General features: G+C 56.3%; 1 protein-coding gene across 3 annotated transcripts in view; it reads right to left on the reverse strand.

Annotated features, from left to right (window-relative positions):
- The window catches only part of BRF1 (BRF1 RNA polymerase III transcription initiation factor subunit), a 52260-nt gene extending 41744 nt beyond the window's left edge, over positions 1-10516 (reverse strand). Inside the window, exons 1-2 of one of the 3 annotated variants that reach the window (XM_047797335.1) lie at positions 10281-10516; positions 243-323 (exon numbers count right to left, since the gene is read on the reverse strand). In XM_047797335.1, coding sequence (XP_047653291.1) covers positions 243-323; positions 10281-10464 — 265 coding nt within the window. In that variant the 5' untranslated portion in view covers positions 10465-10516. The remainder of the gene's footprint in view (positions 1-242; positions 324-10280) is intronic. The other 2 variants (XM_047797334.1, XM_047797337.1) reach the window with 2 other exon arrangements.
- Between the last annotated feature and the right edge of the window lie 7197 nt (positions 10517-17713).

Raw genomic sequence — 17713 nt, forward strand, 5'->3', positions numbered from 1 at the left:
AGGTCACCCAGGGAGCTCCTGGCAGTCTGGGGGACGGGACTCCAGGACGGTCTTGATGACCCAGGGTGGGGACTCCACAGACATACCCCCTCCAGAAGCCTGGCCTGCAGCAAGCTTGGAGGGAGACAAGGCTGGGGAGGGACTCGCTGCAGGCTGCCCCCTCTCGCCTTTCATTCCACATCCCACCCCCACCCCGGCCCCAGGAGCCCGCCCTCTTCCAGCAGCACCCGTGGTGGACATACCGTTCTGCAGGGTCTGTGCTCGTGACTCCTTTCCCAGGTTCACATGGAAGCCGCCGCCCAGGGTTGGGGTTTTGCCAGCACCTGGAAACGCAAATCAGACTGATCAGGCAAAATCTGGCGGAGACCTGTGTTGACAGCCCTTTGGGGGCGTAAGGCGCTTCTGGAGCAAGAACACAGCGGGGTCAGCAGCAAGTGCCCCCCAGCGCCGTTCACACCTCTGCCGTGCCAACAGGGTCGTGGCCTTGACCTGGAGCTAAGGCAGGTGGGCTGTGCCCGTCTGCATTCTCCCCGAGTGGCTAGACCGCCGTCACCAGGCGGCTGAGTGGGAGCACAGCTCTCCAGGGCGCAGGCCTGGCCCAAGCCCAGCCCAGCCCCTCGCCCTGGCCCTCGGGTGCCCTGGGCCGGCCCGCTCCCAGCAGTTACACCTGCACCACGACCGTCTCAGTGCATCTCTTTCCCCAGGGGGGACTGCGGGCTCCTGGAGGGCAGGGACCTTGTCCTGTGTGGCCTGGGGCCTCGGAGCCATGCATCTGCAGGAGGCACACGCACCTCCTGCACTGGGGTCCTGGTCCCTCCAGCAGGCCCTGCCTCCTAACCTCCCCCAGGTGGCTGAGAGTGTGAGGTCGTGTCCCTAGCTTCAGGGGCCTCTAACCCCGGGGTCTGTACTTTGTAACAAACACACTGGCCCGTGGGACGGGCAGCACCTTTCCGCTCGCAGCACCATCTGGGTGCTGCCTGTCTACCCACAGAGTGGCAACCTGCAGAGCCTAGTCTTGCCGTAGCTGGACCCAAGGGCACCGTTCTGAAACCGCCGCTGTCTCTGAGCCAGTCCAGGAAGTCCTGCAGGGCTTCTGGACCGGGGTCCTGCTCTGCTTCCCTGTGAAGACAGCCAGGTGGACACATCCGGACTGCTCACCAGACTTATCCATCCCACCACTGAAGACAGATCTTCCAATGGGGACCAGCCGCTGCCAAAGTGAGGGCCCGGGGACCCAGCAAAGGCTGCGAGCGGAAGGTGCTGCCCGTCCCACGGGCCAGTGTGTTTGTTACAAAGTACAGACCCCGGGTTTAGAGGCCCCTGAAGCTAGGGACACGACCTCACACTCTCAGCCACCTGGGGGAGGTTAGGAGGCAGGGCCTGCTGGAGGGACCAGGACCCCAGTGCGGATGAAATGGACACGCAGAAGGGACAGGGACCTGGAAAGCCAGCTCTCTGAATTCAGACAAGAGGCCTCTGAGGACAGCACGTGGCCCACCTCCCGGGGCCAGAAGGGCCCCCGTGTTGTCCATGGGCGGCCACCAGCACAGGCAGCCGAGGACAAGCTGGCCTCCAGCTGGCCTGTGACTGTATCCAAGTCCCAAACCAATCCCAAACCAAGACTATTTACAAGATCTGAACAAAATGAGTCTCAAGTTCAACTGGGAAAAAAAGAAACAAGACAGGCTAAGGGAACTCTGAAGAGTGTCAGGGAGGCCTGGCTGCGCAGTTTCTGGGCCACGAGCGGCTGGACGAAGCCAGGAGCAGAGCAGGGGCCGTCAGGGGGCCAAGCACCCAGCGCTCCCCACCTCAGGAGTCTCCCTGGGGCCGAGGCCCCCGCCTCCTGGGGTCCAACAATGGGGACAGGCAGGGGGCCTGTGGCCCCTCCCACAGGGCGTGGTGCCTGGGGACAGGCGGCGGTCCCTGGAGGTGGTTTTGTCATCACACCCGGCGTATGGCGGTTTCCTACTGCTGCCCTTGCAAGTTACCACAAACTCGGCATCTTCAAGAGCCGGCAGCAGAGGGCATGGAAGGCAAGACCAGGCGGGGCACGCTGGGGCCTGGAGAGGGCCGGGGCAGCACAGGCCCCAGGGAGACCTGTCCCCGGGCCCAGAAATGAGGGGCTCTGACACACCAGCACTACCGTGACGCTGCAGAGGCCCTGCATCTTCTACCCTATCCCGGTGGTGGTAGTTTTTTTTCTTTTTTGGGGCCACAGGCAGCATGCAGAATTTCCCAGGCCGGGGATGGAACCCGGGCCGCAGCCATGACAATGCCGAGTCCTTAACCCTGAGGCTACCAGGGAACTCCAGCTTTCTAACCTTTAGAATTTTTATATTTACGATCTTTTAGACATAGGAACCACTGAAGAAGGCACAAGCCCTCAGTCACCTGACCAGCAGAGACGCATTTTCACCTGCGTCCTGTGCTGCCCAACTTTTACTTCACAAAAGGTAAGAAAACACCTTGTTTAGCTAGAGTGGGCATGTGCTTTAACAAACAATTACAAAATATCACATGCAAAGGGACAGTGAACGCTACAAATCCGGAGGCCCCCCTTCCAGAACAAAGACCCTGGGTGGCCTCCCTCCCAGCCACTCTCCTGCTTAGACGCAGGTGGGGGACCAGGAGAGAGCCCACGAGGACGCTGCTGAGTCAGAGGGGACACCCACTCTGGTGAGTGTGACCCCCCCCCCCACCTACCCCCCGCCCCTCCCCTGCACTCTGGCTCTGGGCGCCCCTCCTTGCACCCCAGGGACCTCGACTTCCTGGTGCTGTACTGTCCTTCCCTGCCTCTCCCAAAGCCCCGTCACCCCTCCTGGGGCTGTCCCGGGCACATCTGCTCCTGGAGCTGACTCCTGACTCTTGCTCCCCACGCACACTCACACACGCTGCACACCAGCCTGTGCGCCCCGAGGGCCTCGTGTGCAGCCTCAGGTCATCCCTGCGCCCAAGAGAAACATGGATTAAGCTCCGGCAAGGAAGGCGCCTTACGGGGTCCAGCCGGCTAGGGACAGGGAGCAGGCAGGAGGCCAGAACCTGTTGGCCAAATTGATGCAGGTTCTTTTATCTATTTATTTATCTGGGGGTCCTCTTTGGCCGCGCCGGGGCACATGGAGCTCCCGGGCCAGGGATCAGACTAAGCTGCAGCTGCAGCAACGCCGGATCCCTGACCCACTGTGCAGGACCTGGGATCCAACCCGAGGCCCGGCGGCTCCCGGGACAGCGGCGATCCCGTCCCGCCACAGCCGAGCTCCAGACGCAGACTCTTTTACTCAACGAACACTCCCCCTGGGAGCTGGTTACCAGACGATATCTGGAAAGCGAGGGGGACGGTAGGAAAGTGCCGCTTATTCAGCAAACCTCTGACCACTAACACCCCAGGGCTGGGGGCCCTGAAGGAGGAAAGAGAGCTTGGGCACCCCTCTGGCCAAAACCACCGAAGCATGCTGTTCCCAGACGGCTCCTCTCCCTCAGAACACCTGGCATTTTCTACCAAGAGAGGCTGCCTCCGAGAAGAAGCGCACGCGAAGTTGCGGCTTTTGTCCAGGGCGGTGAGGCCAAGCCCGCCCCCTCGTGGCGAGCAGGAGAGGGGCCCCAAGTTCCCCCTGCCGCCCTCTGGGCTGAGGGCTGGTGGCTGCAAAGCAAGAGGGGGACGGGCGCGGGCTCGGCCACTCGGAGCCCTGAGGACCAAGCGCCACCTGCACCACGAGACCGGAAAGAGAGAAGCAGCAACGGGGAGCGGCCCAGACCCACACAGCACCAGCCTCCGTTTCACCCTCAGACCCTCCGCGGTGGGCGAGCAAAAGCTTAGTGAGTTTGTGTTCGTTCTGCTTTATTTTACACTTGCTCTTCAGGGCTGCGCCCGCGGCATACGGAGGTTCCCAGGTTAGGAGTCAAATGAGAGCTACAGCTGCCGGCCTACACCACAGCCACAGCAACGCGGGATCCGAGCCACATCTCCAACCCACACCCCAGCTCACAGCAACGCCGGATCCTTAACCCACTGAGCGAGGCCAGGGATCGAACCTGCAACCTCACGGTTCCTCGTCGGATTCGTTTCCACTGCGCCACAACGGGAACTCCAGTTTGTGCTCATTGTAAAGTGAAGGGTTTCTGTCGCTGTCTTGAAACTCCTCTTGAGGGGGGACACCCATACGAGGTCCAGCTGAGGGGTCCAGAACAGAAGAGAAGTCCAGCAGCCCCTCAGCCCGAGCTCAGACATAACTCCTCCAAAGCGTGCAAAAGACACTGGACCAGGCCTTATCAGGGCCCGGACGCGGGGCCGTGGCCCCAGCATGGACTTTGCTGCAGGCAATAAACAAGCCTAAACACCTTTCAACCAGACATAGCGACCCAAGGGCCTGCATCGTCCCAATTACGATACGGAAACATGCAGCAAGGAGCACAGGACGTGGCAAAAGCAGCAAATGACTTTTTTCTTTTCTGGCTGCACCTGCAGCACATGGAAGTTCCCAGGCCATGGATCGAATCCCAGCCACAGCTGTGACAATGCTGGATCCTTAAGCGCTGCGCCAGGCCAGGGATCAAATCTGCACCGCTGCAGAGACAACACGGATCCCCAACCCGGTGCACCACAGCGGGAACTCTGCAGGTGACACTTTGGAAACAGCAGTCCTCTCTCACCCGAGGCTTCCAGGACAGAACTCGGCTACTTCCTGAGAGCAGGAGAGAGCTGAGGCCAGCCGGGAACTCAGTGGGGCTCTGAGGAGGGGGCCACAGGATAGAAGGAAAGATGCAGAACCTTCTAAGCTCCAGGACCAGAGCCTGGCCAGGACCCCAGCAGGCCGTGCCTGAGAGAGCCCCCTCCGGGCAGGGCTGCTGTTCTTTGAGACAGAAGGAGTGCCCCCAACCAGCACGCTCTGCCTCCTCGGGGTCAAAGCCGGGCTTCCTCCCTCACGACTGCACAAACACAGGTACCGACAGACACCTGCCTTCAAAGACCCAGTTTCCAAAGGTTAGAAGTGTGTCTGGCGGGACTTCAGTCAGAGAACGAATCTGACTGATACCACGAGGACACAGGTTTGACCCCAGGCCTCGCTCAGTGGGTTAAGGATCCGGTCTTGCTGTGAGCTGGGGTGTAGGCCACAGATGCAGCTGGGATCTGGTGTTGCTGTGGCTGTGCCACAGGCCAGTGGCTACAGCTCCAGTTCAACCCCTCGCCTGGGAACCTAAAAAAAAAAAGTGTGTGTGCGCCTGGGGACCCCCAGGAGATGCTCCCCAGAAGAGGGGGGAGGAGGAGCCACGTTGCTCCGAGCGGGAGCTCCCTCTGCCTCCAGGCTGCATCCCAGGGGACAGCTCCTAGGAGGGCCGCCAGATGAGAAGGGAGGCCCCGGGGACACATCGGCTACCCAACACCGGCCAAGGAGGCTGCCTCTGCGCCTGAGGCCGTGACTCCGGGCAAGCCCCGCCCTCCGCGGAGTGAGCGGCAGCACCAGCCGCAGGAGGGCAGAGGCCCGCTGCCCCAGCCGGCCCCCTGCCAGGCCCTTCTGCGGCCCTCGCAGCCATCCCTTCTCTCCGCCATGCCCGCCCCTCACCAGCTGCCCATCAACTGAAAGGCCCAGCCCAGATGTCCCCAGCACCACGGCTGCCACCAGCATTCAGCAAGGTGCCATCTGTGCATCCGGCCAGGACACTGGACTCCCTCTGCTGGCCCTCGAACGTCTACCAGGGGACCCGGGGCAAGCGGGCGCCTTCTCCTCGGGAGCCCAGTCTCATTCACACACACTCAAGTCACCTGCCGAAGTAATCACCCACCACTCATTCTCAAAGATGCAGCAAGGACACTTAGGAGACAGAGCGGCCTTGGGACCCAGAAAAGGGCATCCCAGAGAGAAAGCTAAGCTTCCGGGATGAGGCTGGCGCAGAGGAAGAGCAGAGGAGGGCCAGCTGGGCACACACTCCTGTGCCAGGGAGGTTCAGGGACCCAGTGAGACTGCCCTGCATGACTGCTGCCGTGATGGGGAAGGGAGGAGGCCTGGCGTCCAGGAGATCCCTGGAGGCCCCACCTGCGTGGGGTGGAGGGTTTGCTGGAGGCAGGTAACACCCCCCACCCCCCACCCCCGCCAACAGCCACCTCCCTGGGCCCCCCCGGAGCTAAGGACCCATCATGAGCCCCTGCACGCTTCCCTGTGGGCCCTCCAGAGGGGGAGCCCACAGGACAGAGCCCGCCTGGGCCTCGTCCCACCTTTAAATCACACGAGGGCGCAGCTCGAAGCCTGTGCTGAGCTCCTCCCTCACATCCAGACCCCCAGGCGCCACCTCCTCTGCACCCAGCCTTCTCGTCTGCGGCGAGGAAGGGCTGTCTGTCGTCGGGTCGCAGCACTCAGCACAGCGCCTCCCACGGAAAACCTACGTGTCAGCCAGGAAGGTTCTTCCTTTTTTTTTTTTTTTTTTTTTGGCTTTTTAGGGCTGCACCTGTGGCACATGGAGGTTCCCAGGCTAGGGGGCACATCCAAGCTGCAGCTGCCGGCCTGGGCCGCAGCCACAGCAACGCAGGAACTGAGCTGCGTCTGCGACCTACACGACAGCTCTTGGCAACGCTGGATCCCTAACCCACTGAGTGAGGCCAGGGATTAAAGCCGAGTCCTCAGGATGCCAGCTGGGTTTGTTACGGCTGAGCCTCAGTGGGCACTCCTGGTCCTTCCTGTTGTTGCTCTTCTCCTCCCGAGAGACATCCAGGTCTGGGAGAACTTGAGGGGACAGTCTGGCAACATGTGACAAAGGTGCAAACACAGCCATGGAGACGTGGGGACTCCTGGGACCACAGAAGCCCCAGGAAGTTGCTCGGGAAGAACATGAAGATGTTTGCTGTGCAGAAAACAGGAGGAAAGAGCAGTGAAACTCAAAACTGGTTCTTTGAAAAGACCAATACAATTGATAAACTTCCAGCAAGAGAGACAAAGGGAAAAAGAAAAAACACCAAAGCCCCACCAATATCTAAAAGGAAAATGGGACACTGCCACAGACCCTGTGGACGTCAAAAGACTAAAGGAACAGTACCAACAACTCAGCTTGCATAAATTTGACAATCTAGATCAAACGGACCCGATTCTCAAAACCACAAGCCCACCCAAGATAAGGAGAAAATCCAAAACATGAGCAGGGGTTGCTGTTGCGGCTCAGTCGGTTCGGGACCTGACACTGTCTCTGCAGGATGCAGGCTGGGTCCCTGGTCTGGCTCAGTGGGTTCACAAGCTGTGGCACAGGTTGCAGATGTACTCCAATCCGGCCGTAAAAAAAAAAAGAAAAAGAAAAGAAAACCAAACCAAACAAAATATAAGTAAAACCTATAACTATTAAAGGAACTGAATCTGCAATTTAAAACTTGTGAAAAGTTTGCAGGCCCAGACAGCAAAGTGGTGGATTCCACGAGAGTCAAGGAGGCAATGCCAACTCCACACATCTCTCCCAGCAAAGAGAGGACAAGAAACATCTCCCACCTCAGCCACGAGATGCGTGACCTTGAGAGCAAAACCAAAGGCATCAGGAGCAAACTGCACACTAATATCCCACAGGGACATAAACACGCGAGTCCTCAACAAAGTATCAACTCATCTGATCCAGCAACACCCACGAAGACTAAGAGCTCATCATCAAGTGGTTTGCCCCAGGAACGCCCAGCAGGCTGAACCTTCAAAAAACCAGCTGCCCTGATCGACTGAAGAAAGAAAACATATGATTGAACCGGCTGATGCAGGAAGGACGAGCGACCAAATTAACATCCACTCATGACAAACAACTTCCAGCAAACAAGGAGTAGAAAGGGAACTTCCTGAACTTTACTGACTAAAAAAGAGCTATAAAGGAAAAAAAAAAACAGCTATCAAAACCCTATAGCTAACACCATACTGAGTGGGGAGAGAGCCAATGCCTCCCTGTAAGACTGGGAAGGAGGCAAGCATGCATGCTCACACGTGAGAGAGAGAAACAAAAGAAAGGGAAACATCCCCTATTTGTGGACAATGTGCTTGTCCACATGGAGAATTCCAAGGAACCTATTAAAAATTCCTGGAACTAAAGCTTAGTAAGGTCACAAGAAACAGGCCAATGATAGAAATCAGCCATATTTCTATAACCTAGCAATAAGCAAGCAAAAAATGCACTTTAGACTTCTCTTGTTGAGAAGCTGTTTAAGGGTCTGGCATTGCTACTGAAGGGGTTTGGGTTGCTGATGTGGTGCGGGTTCAATCCCTGGCTTGGGAACTTCCTCATGCCCCAGGCACCAAACAAAGAAATTTTGAAAAATACCTTTTACCAGAGCTCTATTTGGATCTTCGGTAAACAGCTCAACCATGTACAAAACCTGATGACAGAGCAAAGGAGACCTAATGAACAGAGAAGCAAACCTGTTCTCACGGACTGGAAGACGCAATGCAGTGAAAAGGCCAAATCTCCTCAAATTTACCAAGAGATCCAACGCCATTCCCATCAAAGCCCCAGCAGGATTTTCATAAAAACACACAGACTTACTTTAAAATTGAATGAAAAAGGAAAGGAACTACAGTGACCGAAACACTCTGAAAGGAAGAGCAAAGCTGGAGGAACACAGCATCTGGTTTTGAGACTTACTGTAAACGTACAGGAGACAAACCCTTGCGCTGCAGACACAGAAGCTGGCACCCGCCTCCAAAGGGTGGAACAGAGGGCCCAGAGAAACCCACAGAAACCCGGCCCCACGCCGAGTGCCAACGGAGCAAAGGCCGTCCGAGAAAGGACAGTCTCGCAACACGGTGCCGAAGCAACCGGCCGTCCACTGCAAACCACCACCTCGACCTGCACACCTCGCCTGAAACTTACGACAGCCATCCATCTAAACGCAAAACATGAAAAATAAAGCTTTTAGGCGTTCCCTCGTGGGCAGTGGAAACGAATCCGACTGGGAACCATGAAGATGCAGGTCCGATCCCTGGCCTCGCTCAGTGGGTTAAGGATCCAGTGTTGCCCTGAGCCATGGCATAGGTCACAGTCGCAGCTCAGATCTGGTGTTGCTGTGCCTGTGGTGTAGGCCAGCAGCTGTAGCTCCGAATCAGCCCCTAGTCTGGGAACCGCCATATGCCTCAGGTGCGGCCCTAAAAAGCAAAAAAATAAAATAAAATAAAGTTTTAGAAGAACATCATGTCTTAGGCTTAAGAGATTTCTGAGAAGGACAGGAAAAATACAATCCATGAAAGAAAAAATCAATAGACTCCATCACATTTTAAAACTTTTAATCAAAATTTTAAACTTCTGCTCTGCAAACACCTATCCAACAAAGGACTTATACGGGAACATTTAAAGAGTGTGCAAAACTCAGCACTTGTTTGTTGTAAGAAAACAAACAACTTGAATACAAAAATGAAGAAGACACTACCTGCAGAGCCACGTGAGCAAGGAGGATTAAGGGTGGCCAGTGAGCACGTGAAAAGCCATTAAGATCCCTCTGCACTAGGGAAATGCGTTAACACGGATTCGAGGCACCACGACACACTCACTGCAAGGATTACAGTATGAAGACACACCAAGTACGTACATATATACACATACAGATGAAAACACAGACGACACAAGATCTGGTCAAGAGGGGAAGCAGCCGAGAAGAATGCAAAACGCTAGGGAAGTCAGCCTGGAGCTTTGCCATAAAGGTGAAGTGCAGCTACCCCCACTCTGGGTAACCACCCCGGAGATGAAAACTGGCGTCCACGAGAGAAGCCACACACTAAGTTTTCAGCAGCTCTGCTCATCAGCCCACACTGGCCACACACCCTAGCGTCCTCCAACAAACTGGGTCTATGTGCAGGTCCACGCACTCCTGAGCCACCACGGAGTGGGGCTCAACACCTGGGCCCACCGCACAGGCACTGGCCCAGGGAAAGACGCTGCTCCCCGAAGTTTGGTTCCCTTCGCCGGCACCCCTGGAACACGCGGCTGCAGGGAGCAGGGCACCGCGGGCAGGGCTGCTCCCCGAGCGCTGGGGCTGGACCTTCTCCTGGTCCTCGCCGTGGTGCTACGAGAACCCAAGGGTCACAACTGCCCCCAAGGAGCGAGGCCGCCAGAATGACAGAGGGAACTGGCCCACGAGCCCGACCCCAAACTCACACAACTGTCCCAAGGAGCGAGGCGACTCGAAGGACGGAGGGGGCTGGGCCGCGACCCCGACCCCGACCCCAGGCCGCCTCCCGCTTCCTCCTCCGCTGAATGCCGTGACGAAGACCAGGACCGCACACGCACCGCGTTCCAGCGCCGCCCGGGGCTCCCCCGCCCGCCCCGCCGGGACCCACCGTCCAGCGACACGAACTGGCCCACGGCCGACGAGCCGCCGCCGCTGTTCTCCACGAACTGCACCTCGGACACGATGATGTTGTCCTCGAGCACCGAGCCGCAGCCGGTGCACACGGCGTCTCCGCGCGCCGCGTCCAGCTCGATGTCCGTGCCGCCGCAGCCGCGGCACACGCGGCCCGTCATGCTGGCGGCTCCGGCCGGGCCCCCGCCCGCCAGCCCCGGCCCCGGTTCCAGTCAGCCGGCCCGCGCGACGCCGGGCCCGCCCGCACCCCGTCCGCAGCCGCGTCCGCGCCACCCAGACTCTCGCGAGACCGCCGCCGCCGCCGCCGCCGCCGCCGCCGCCGCCACCGCCGCCGATTCGCAGCGGCAGATTCGCCGCGCGCGCCGGCACTGCACCGCCCGCAACGGCCTCGCCCCGGGGGACGGGCACGGGCTCCGCCGCCGCGGCGAGGACGCGAGGGCTCAGCCCGCGACCTCCGGCCCGGACGCTGCCCCTGGGCCTCGGAACTAGGAACCAACAAGCCTCGCCGGCGGCTGCAGGAGCGGCGGGGATCAGGGCTTCGGGGGCGTGACCAGCTGGGCGGGCTGTTTTGGTGGGCGGGGCTCAGGGCTTCGGGGGCGTGGTCAGGCGGGTTGAGGTTGGAGTGGGCGGGGCTCGGGGCTTCGGGGCGGGCCCGGATGGTGGGCGGGGCCCGAGGCGGGGTCAGAGAAACTGAGCTCCGTGAATGGTTGGCGCTGGGTTGTCCGCCCCTCCCTCCAGCCTCCCTGGGCTGCGGGGGTGGCTTGGTGACCGACTTTCAGACGGTCTCTTCGGCTCTCTGGCTCCCCGGGCTGCCCCCAAGCGAGCCCCACTCCCTATCGTGTTTGCCAGGACTCCCCACCTCCTGACAGGTGATTGTGCCACCTGTGGTTACCCATGATAGTCACATTTCTGTGTCCCACCCACCCCACCCATGCATGCCCTCAGTTATCTTCAGATGCCATCACAATCACCCAAACACCCCACGGGGTCCCCAAGAATGAGCCTGAAAAGAAACGTGTGAAGTGCCTTGTGGTGCAGTGGGTTAAAGATCCAGTGTTGTCATCGCAGCGGCCCAGGTCACTGCTGCGGCCCCATTCCATCTGGCCCCGGGAACTTCCTTCCGGCACCGCCAAAAGCAAAACAAAACTCTAAACCTTGACTGTAATTTAGTGCCAGCTAAATCAGAAAGCTCCCCCTTCCCTCTTGAAAGCTGAGTTTTAAACTCCTCGCCAGTCAGATTGTAAAGTCAATTTAATCCCAACCAAGATGTCAACAGGATTTTCGCATAACTTGATGAGTCCTAAAGTCATCTGGAAGAGATAATCCATAAGAAGAGTCAAGAAAATTCTAAAAGAAATAAGAAAGCCTGTGGAGACAGTTGCCCATCTGTACATCAAAATATATCAAATACCTCCATTAAACCATGTGGTATTTGTATGGGGACAGACAAATGGACAAGTAGAATAAAACCGGGTGTCCAGAAAAAAACCCAACCATATGCAGAAATGCAGGGGCCTCAAATCACTGACGATAAGACACACTCTTCAATGGTGTTAGAATTTCCATAGAGAGAAGGAAAAGGGTAGATCCAATCCCAACCTTCCATGGTTCTAAAAATAAATTCCAAGTGGCATTAGATGCTGAAAGTGGAAACGGAATTGCAAGAGTCCTGGCATCAGATACAGGAAGGTATTGTAAGTCTCTGTCCTGATGGGGAGGGTGCTTGGCCCCCACCCCCTTGGTCCACATCAAAGGCTCACCTGCCAGGGCCAGGGGGCTGCCCTCCCGGCAGGGAATGGACGATCCAGCCAGCGAAGCTAGAACACAGCACGTCCACAGTCCAGGACAGCACACAAAGCAACCTGAGAGGCTAACCCCAGAACAACACGCCTGCTTTGGAAAGCCTCAACGAGTGACTTCAATTTGTTAAGAAAAATACCTCAAGTAAACCTAAGAGCAAAGAGAAAACAGGAAAAGACAGTCACTCGGCCACACCCCAAAACTAGGATTTTCTCATATTTCTTCTTTGTTTTGTCTTGTTTTGATGTAACTCTGTTTTGTGAAGAACACAGCCCATGAGTCCACCCAAAGTCCGGTTTCCTCCCTCCTTGCCCAAGGATAACTACTACCCAGCCCTGGGCCGGGCCATCACTAATGCCAGGCAGGTTTTTATACTGCCCGTCATCAATGGACATGAGGGTTCTGCGTGGGTTTTTTGTCTGTTTTCATCTTTTTATGGCTGAACCCATGGCATATGGGAGTTCCCAGGCTAGGGGCTGAATCAGAGCAGCAGCTGCTGGCCTACACCACAGCCACAGCAAAGCCAGATTCGAGCCAAGTCTGTGGCCGACACCACAGCTTGCAGCAATGCTGGATCCTTAACCCACTGAGCGAGGCCGGGGATCAAACCCGTACCCTCTTGAATACTGGTTGGATTCTTAACTCACTGAGCCACAGTGGCATCTCCTGCATGTTTTTAAACTGTACATAAACAATCTCAGGGAGCTCCCGTCGTGGCGCAGTGGTTAATGAATCCGACTAGGAACCATGAGGTTGTGGGTTCGGTCCCTGGCCTCGCTCAGTGGGTTAAGGATCCCACATTGCCGTGAGCTGTGGTGTAGGTTGCAGACGCGGCTGGGATCCTCTGTTGCTGTGGCTCTGGCGTAGGCCGGTGGCTACAGCTCCGATTCGACCCCTAGCCTGGGAACCTCCATATGCCACGCGTGGGGCCCTAGAAAAGGCAAAAAGACCAAAAAAAAAAGAAAACCAAACCAAAAACCTCACATCTCACCTTCTACCAGGTGCTTTTCTTTCTCATCAATGTTTGTGAGATGCATTTGCCTCGAGACCTTCCTTTCGCTGCCACGCAGCCTTTGGTTGGAAGGAGAGAGCAGAGTTTTTGTTACAGTCTCATACTGGGGAACCTGAGGCTGCTGAAGTGACAGTCCCTCTTAGTGTCCCGTGCACACGCAGACATGGCCGAGGAGGGCACCCTACGGGGGCAGAGCATTCAGATGCAATTCCCCAAGCACAGCGAGCCAATGCCCGTTATGACCTAGTTATGACCTAAGGCGCAGCTGTGGCAACTGCCGGATCCCCAACGCACGGTGCCAGCCTGCGCGCCCAAGACACTGCCGATCCCATTGTGCCGGGGCGGGAACTCTGACTTCGTATTTTTTTTGTTGTACTTTGAAGGTAATGTGCCATTTTTTTTCCTGGATGCTTTTACAATTCCGGCTTTCAGCAGTGTTACCAGGATATTCCTAGGTGTACTTTCTTTGTATTTATGCTAATTAAAATTCATAGAGTTTTTTGAGTCTACACCCATTTGTCTTCAATCCTTTTTTTTTAGGGCTGCACCCGAGGCACATGGAAGTTCCCAGGTTAGGGTCGAATCAGAGCTACAGCTGCCAGCCTCCACCACAGCTCATGGCAACGCCGGATCCTTAACCTACTGAGGGAGGCCAGGGACTGAACCTGTGTCTCCATGGATACTGCTCAGCTTCGTTTCTGATGCCACACCAGGAACGCCTCACCTTTTTTTCTTATTCTTGGCTAAGGTTCAAATATTCCCTCCGCAGCTCTCTCCCTCTCTGAGCGTCCATTTCCACCCACGACGTGCTCTCTGCCTCGTACTCTGCTCTGCATGTCGCTCCCTGCGCCCCTCTTCGTTTCCATGCGGATATTTTTTTTTCTTTTTCTCTTTTGAATTCCTTCTTTTTATTTATTTTGTGTGTGTGTGTGTTTACTGTTTTTTTGTCTTTTTAGGGCCACCTGCGTGGCAAATGGAGGGTCCCAGACTAGGGATGGAATTGGAGCTGCAGCTGCCAGCCCTGCACCACAGCCACAGCAACGCAGGATCCGAGCCACATCTGCAACCTACACCACAGCTCATGGCAACGCCGGATCCTTAACCCACGGAGTGAGGCCAGGGATCGAACCCACAACCTCATGGTTCCTAGTCAGATTTGTTAGCCACTAAGCCACAACGGGAACTCCTGAATTCCTTCTTTTTAAAAAAGTTTGATTGATGTATAGTTGATTTACAATGTTGCATTAGCTCGGGTTTGCAGCAAAGCGAATCCATTAAAGGTACAGGTATGCCCGTTCTTGTCTCGCATATTGGTTGTGATAACATTGGGTACATCTCCCCGCGTTACAACTCCTCAGTCCTCTGTTCTACTTGCGGTTGTGTGTGTGTGTCAATCCCGTTCTTCCGATTTATTCCGCACTGCGTTGTTTCCCCTTTGGTAACCCTAAGTTTGATTCTGAAATCTGTGAGTCTGTTTCCGTTTTATAGATAAGTTCTTTTTATCACATCTGGGGAATGTCTACTTAGGTAATTTCCAGTTCACTAGTCCTCTCTTCTGCTGTGTGAAACCTGCTTTTAAAACCATCTAGGAGTTCCTGTTGTGGCTCAGTGGGTTAAGAACCCAGCTAGTATCCATGAGGACGTGGGTTCGATCCCTGGCCTCAATCCGTGGGCTAAGGATCTCATGATGCCATGGGCTGTAGTGTAAGCTGAAGATGAGGCTGGGATCCCGCATTGCTGCGGCTGTGGCTGTGGTGCAGGCTGGCAGCTGTGGCTCCTACTTGAGCCCCAGCCTGGGAACTTCCATGTGCCACGGGTGTGTGGACATAAAAAGACAGAAGACACACACACACACAGACACACACACACACACACACACACACAAAACCTATCTATTCAGTTGTTCATTTCAGCTATTTTATTTTATTTTATTTTGCTTTTTAGGGCCAAACCTGAGGCATATGGAAGTTCCCAGGCTAGGGGTCAAATCAGGGCTACAGCTGCCAGCCTACACCACAGCCACAACAACAAGGGATCCGAGCCCTGTCTGCGACCTACGCCAACCACAGTTCACGGCAACTCTGGATCCTTAACCCACTGAGAGTGGCCGGGGATCAAACCCACATCCTCATGGGTACTAGTCGGGTTCGTTAACCACTGAGCCACAACGGGAACTCCCATTTCAGCTACTTTATACTTTGGTTCTAGAATTTCCATATGATTCTTTTTCTTCAGATTTCAATTCTCTGATGACATTTTCCCCCATTTTCCTGAAGACATCAATTGCATTTTAAGTTTCGTGCTAATCATTCCAATATTGGTGACCTATGGATTTATATCTGTTGTTTATTCTTGGCTCATGTGAAATTGTTTCCTGGCAATTTTAGAATAAATGGTGGTCATTGTGAAGAAAAACTGCGAGGTTCTGGGAAACGTTTCTGTTGTTCAGGGACGATTTAGTTTCCGTCCATGGGTCACACGATGCAGTCAGCATTGCTGGGATTCCAAGCTTTCTTCCAGGTTTTTTTTTTTTCTTTTTGCCTTTTCTTGAGCAGCTCCTGCAGCATATAGGGGTTCCCAGGCTAGGGGTCGAATCGGAGCTGTAGCCGCCGGCCTACACCAAAGCCACAGCAATGCGGGATCCTTAACCCACTGAACGAGGCCAGGGATGGAACCCGCAACCTGATGGTTCCTAGTCGGATTCATTAACCACTGCACTATGACAGGAACTCCTTTATTCCAGGCTTTGTAGGGTTCTGGAGCATTTTTTTTTTTCTTTTTGCTATTTTAGGGCCGCACCCGAGGCACATGGAGGTTCCCAGGCTAGGGGTCTAACCAGAGCTACAGCTGCCGGCCTACGCCAGAGCCGCAGCAATGCCAGATCTGAGCCGCATCTGTGACCTACACCACAGCTCATGGCAACACTGGATCCCCAACCCACTGAGCTAGGCCAGGGATCAAACCCACATCCTCATGGTTCTTAGTCAGATCCACCTCCACAGCGCCACGACGGGCACTCCTGGAAGCATCTTCTTTGGAAGGCAGGGGTCTGTACCTGTGCCTGTCTGTTCTGCCCACCCGCGTCCTGTGTGACAGTGAGGGCGGGCAGTCCACCGCAACCACAGGAGCCAAGGGCCGGGGCCACCTCCTCCTGGCCCGACACAGCCATACAACCTTGCACAGTCGGTCACGGGCTCCCAGCTCCACAAGGTGTCACCTCCCTGACCGTCACTGTGAGCACACTGAGGGCCCCGGTCGGCCGTCATGCACAGAGCCCAGAGGATCTGAGAGACTTGCCTGGTTCCTCCATGCTGGGCATCCTTGGGGAGTGGACCCCGAGGTTAAGGACCGGGGACCTCTGGATGTCCTCACGTGTCCAAGCCTCAGCTGACTCTCACGACCCCAACACATGTCCTAAGAAGAGAAGGACCTGGGGAGGAGACAGTGCGGCCGTGACACAGCCCCGTCCCAGGACCACCTGGATGGTTCCCAGGCTGGGGGTCGAATCAGAGCTACCGGCCTAGGCCACAGCCACAGCCACAGCCACAGCCACACGGAATCCTAGCCCCATCTGCAACCTACACCACAGCTAAAGGCAATGCCAGATCCTCAACCCACTGAGCCAGGCCAGGGATCCAACCCATATCCTCATGGACACTATATGAGGTTCGTGACCTGCTGAGCCTCAACGGGAACGCCTAGCTGGACCCCCTGCAAGCTTTAATGTTAGGTACAAACACATCATCTCTGACCCAAAGTGGAGGATCTGCCTACTGGTCATTTCCCGGATGGGTCAGGTTCTCCTTGGACCAGGACAACCCCACAGCTGCCCTCCGCTGGGCAGGCTTGGCCTGGGAAGCTCAAGGCCGTCCCTCAGCCCCAGGCAGGCAGCCCCTGGGGTGATTCTCCCCCTCTGTGTCTCCAGGGCATGCCCGTCCATCCAGCCTGTCGCCCCTAGCCGACGGGCCGGGGACGCCCTGTCCGCAGTGTCCGCGGCTTGCTGGGAAGTGGGCAGAGTATGCCCGCCCCTTGTAGGCTCCCCAGCCCGCAGCACCGCTGCCCAGACGCTCCTTCTTCCTTCGGGTGTTACCTCGCTTTCGCTCCCCCACAGGAATTTACTCTTTCTCCTGGGAGAGATGCTCACCCTCCAAACCGGGGCTGGTTCGGACTCCTCTCTCCCCCAAACCCTAGCAGTCACCGCGTCACTGCCTGGCCGACCCCCGATGCTCTCTCAGCAGGCAGCCAGGCCCATGCCCAGCTGTAGCAATTCACCCCTGGACTCCTGCGGCCCAGGTGCCCCAGAGGTCCCTCTCCTGTGTCCCATGCCACCATCACAAATCTTTGAAACGTGCCAGGTCACTGGGTCTCTTTTTGCTCAGCCCCGTGCCATCCTTCCCACGTGTGCATTTGGTACAAACCTCGGCATGCGGGGCCCACCTCCACCCACCCGACTCTATTTCTTTGGCTTGAGAAACAAGGGTGCTTTCAGCTACCAAGATCGTTTTTCCTAATTGCAAAACATCAAGAAACAAAGACAGCCCCGAGGAAAACTAGGAATCATCTGAACGGGAGTTCCCGGCGTGGCTCAGCAGGAGCGA

This window comes from Phacochoerus africanus, chromosome 9 (genome assembly GCF_016906955.1).
Source record: "Phacochoerus africanus isolate WHEZ1 chromosome 9, ROS_Pafr_v1, whole genome shotgun sequence".
NCBI classification, from domain to species: domain Eukaryota; kingdom Metazoa; phylum Chordata; class Mammalia; order Artiodactyla; family Suidae; genus Phacochoerus; species Phacochoerus africanus.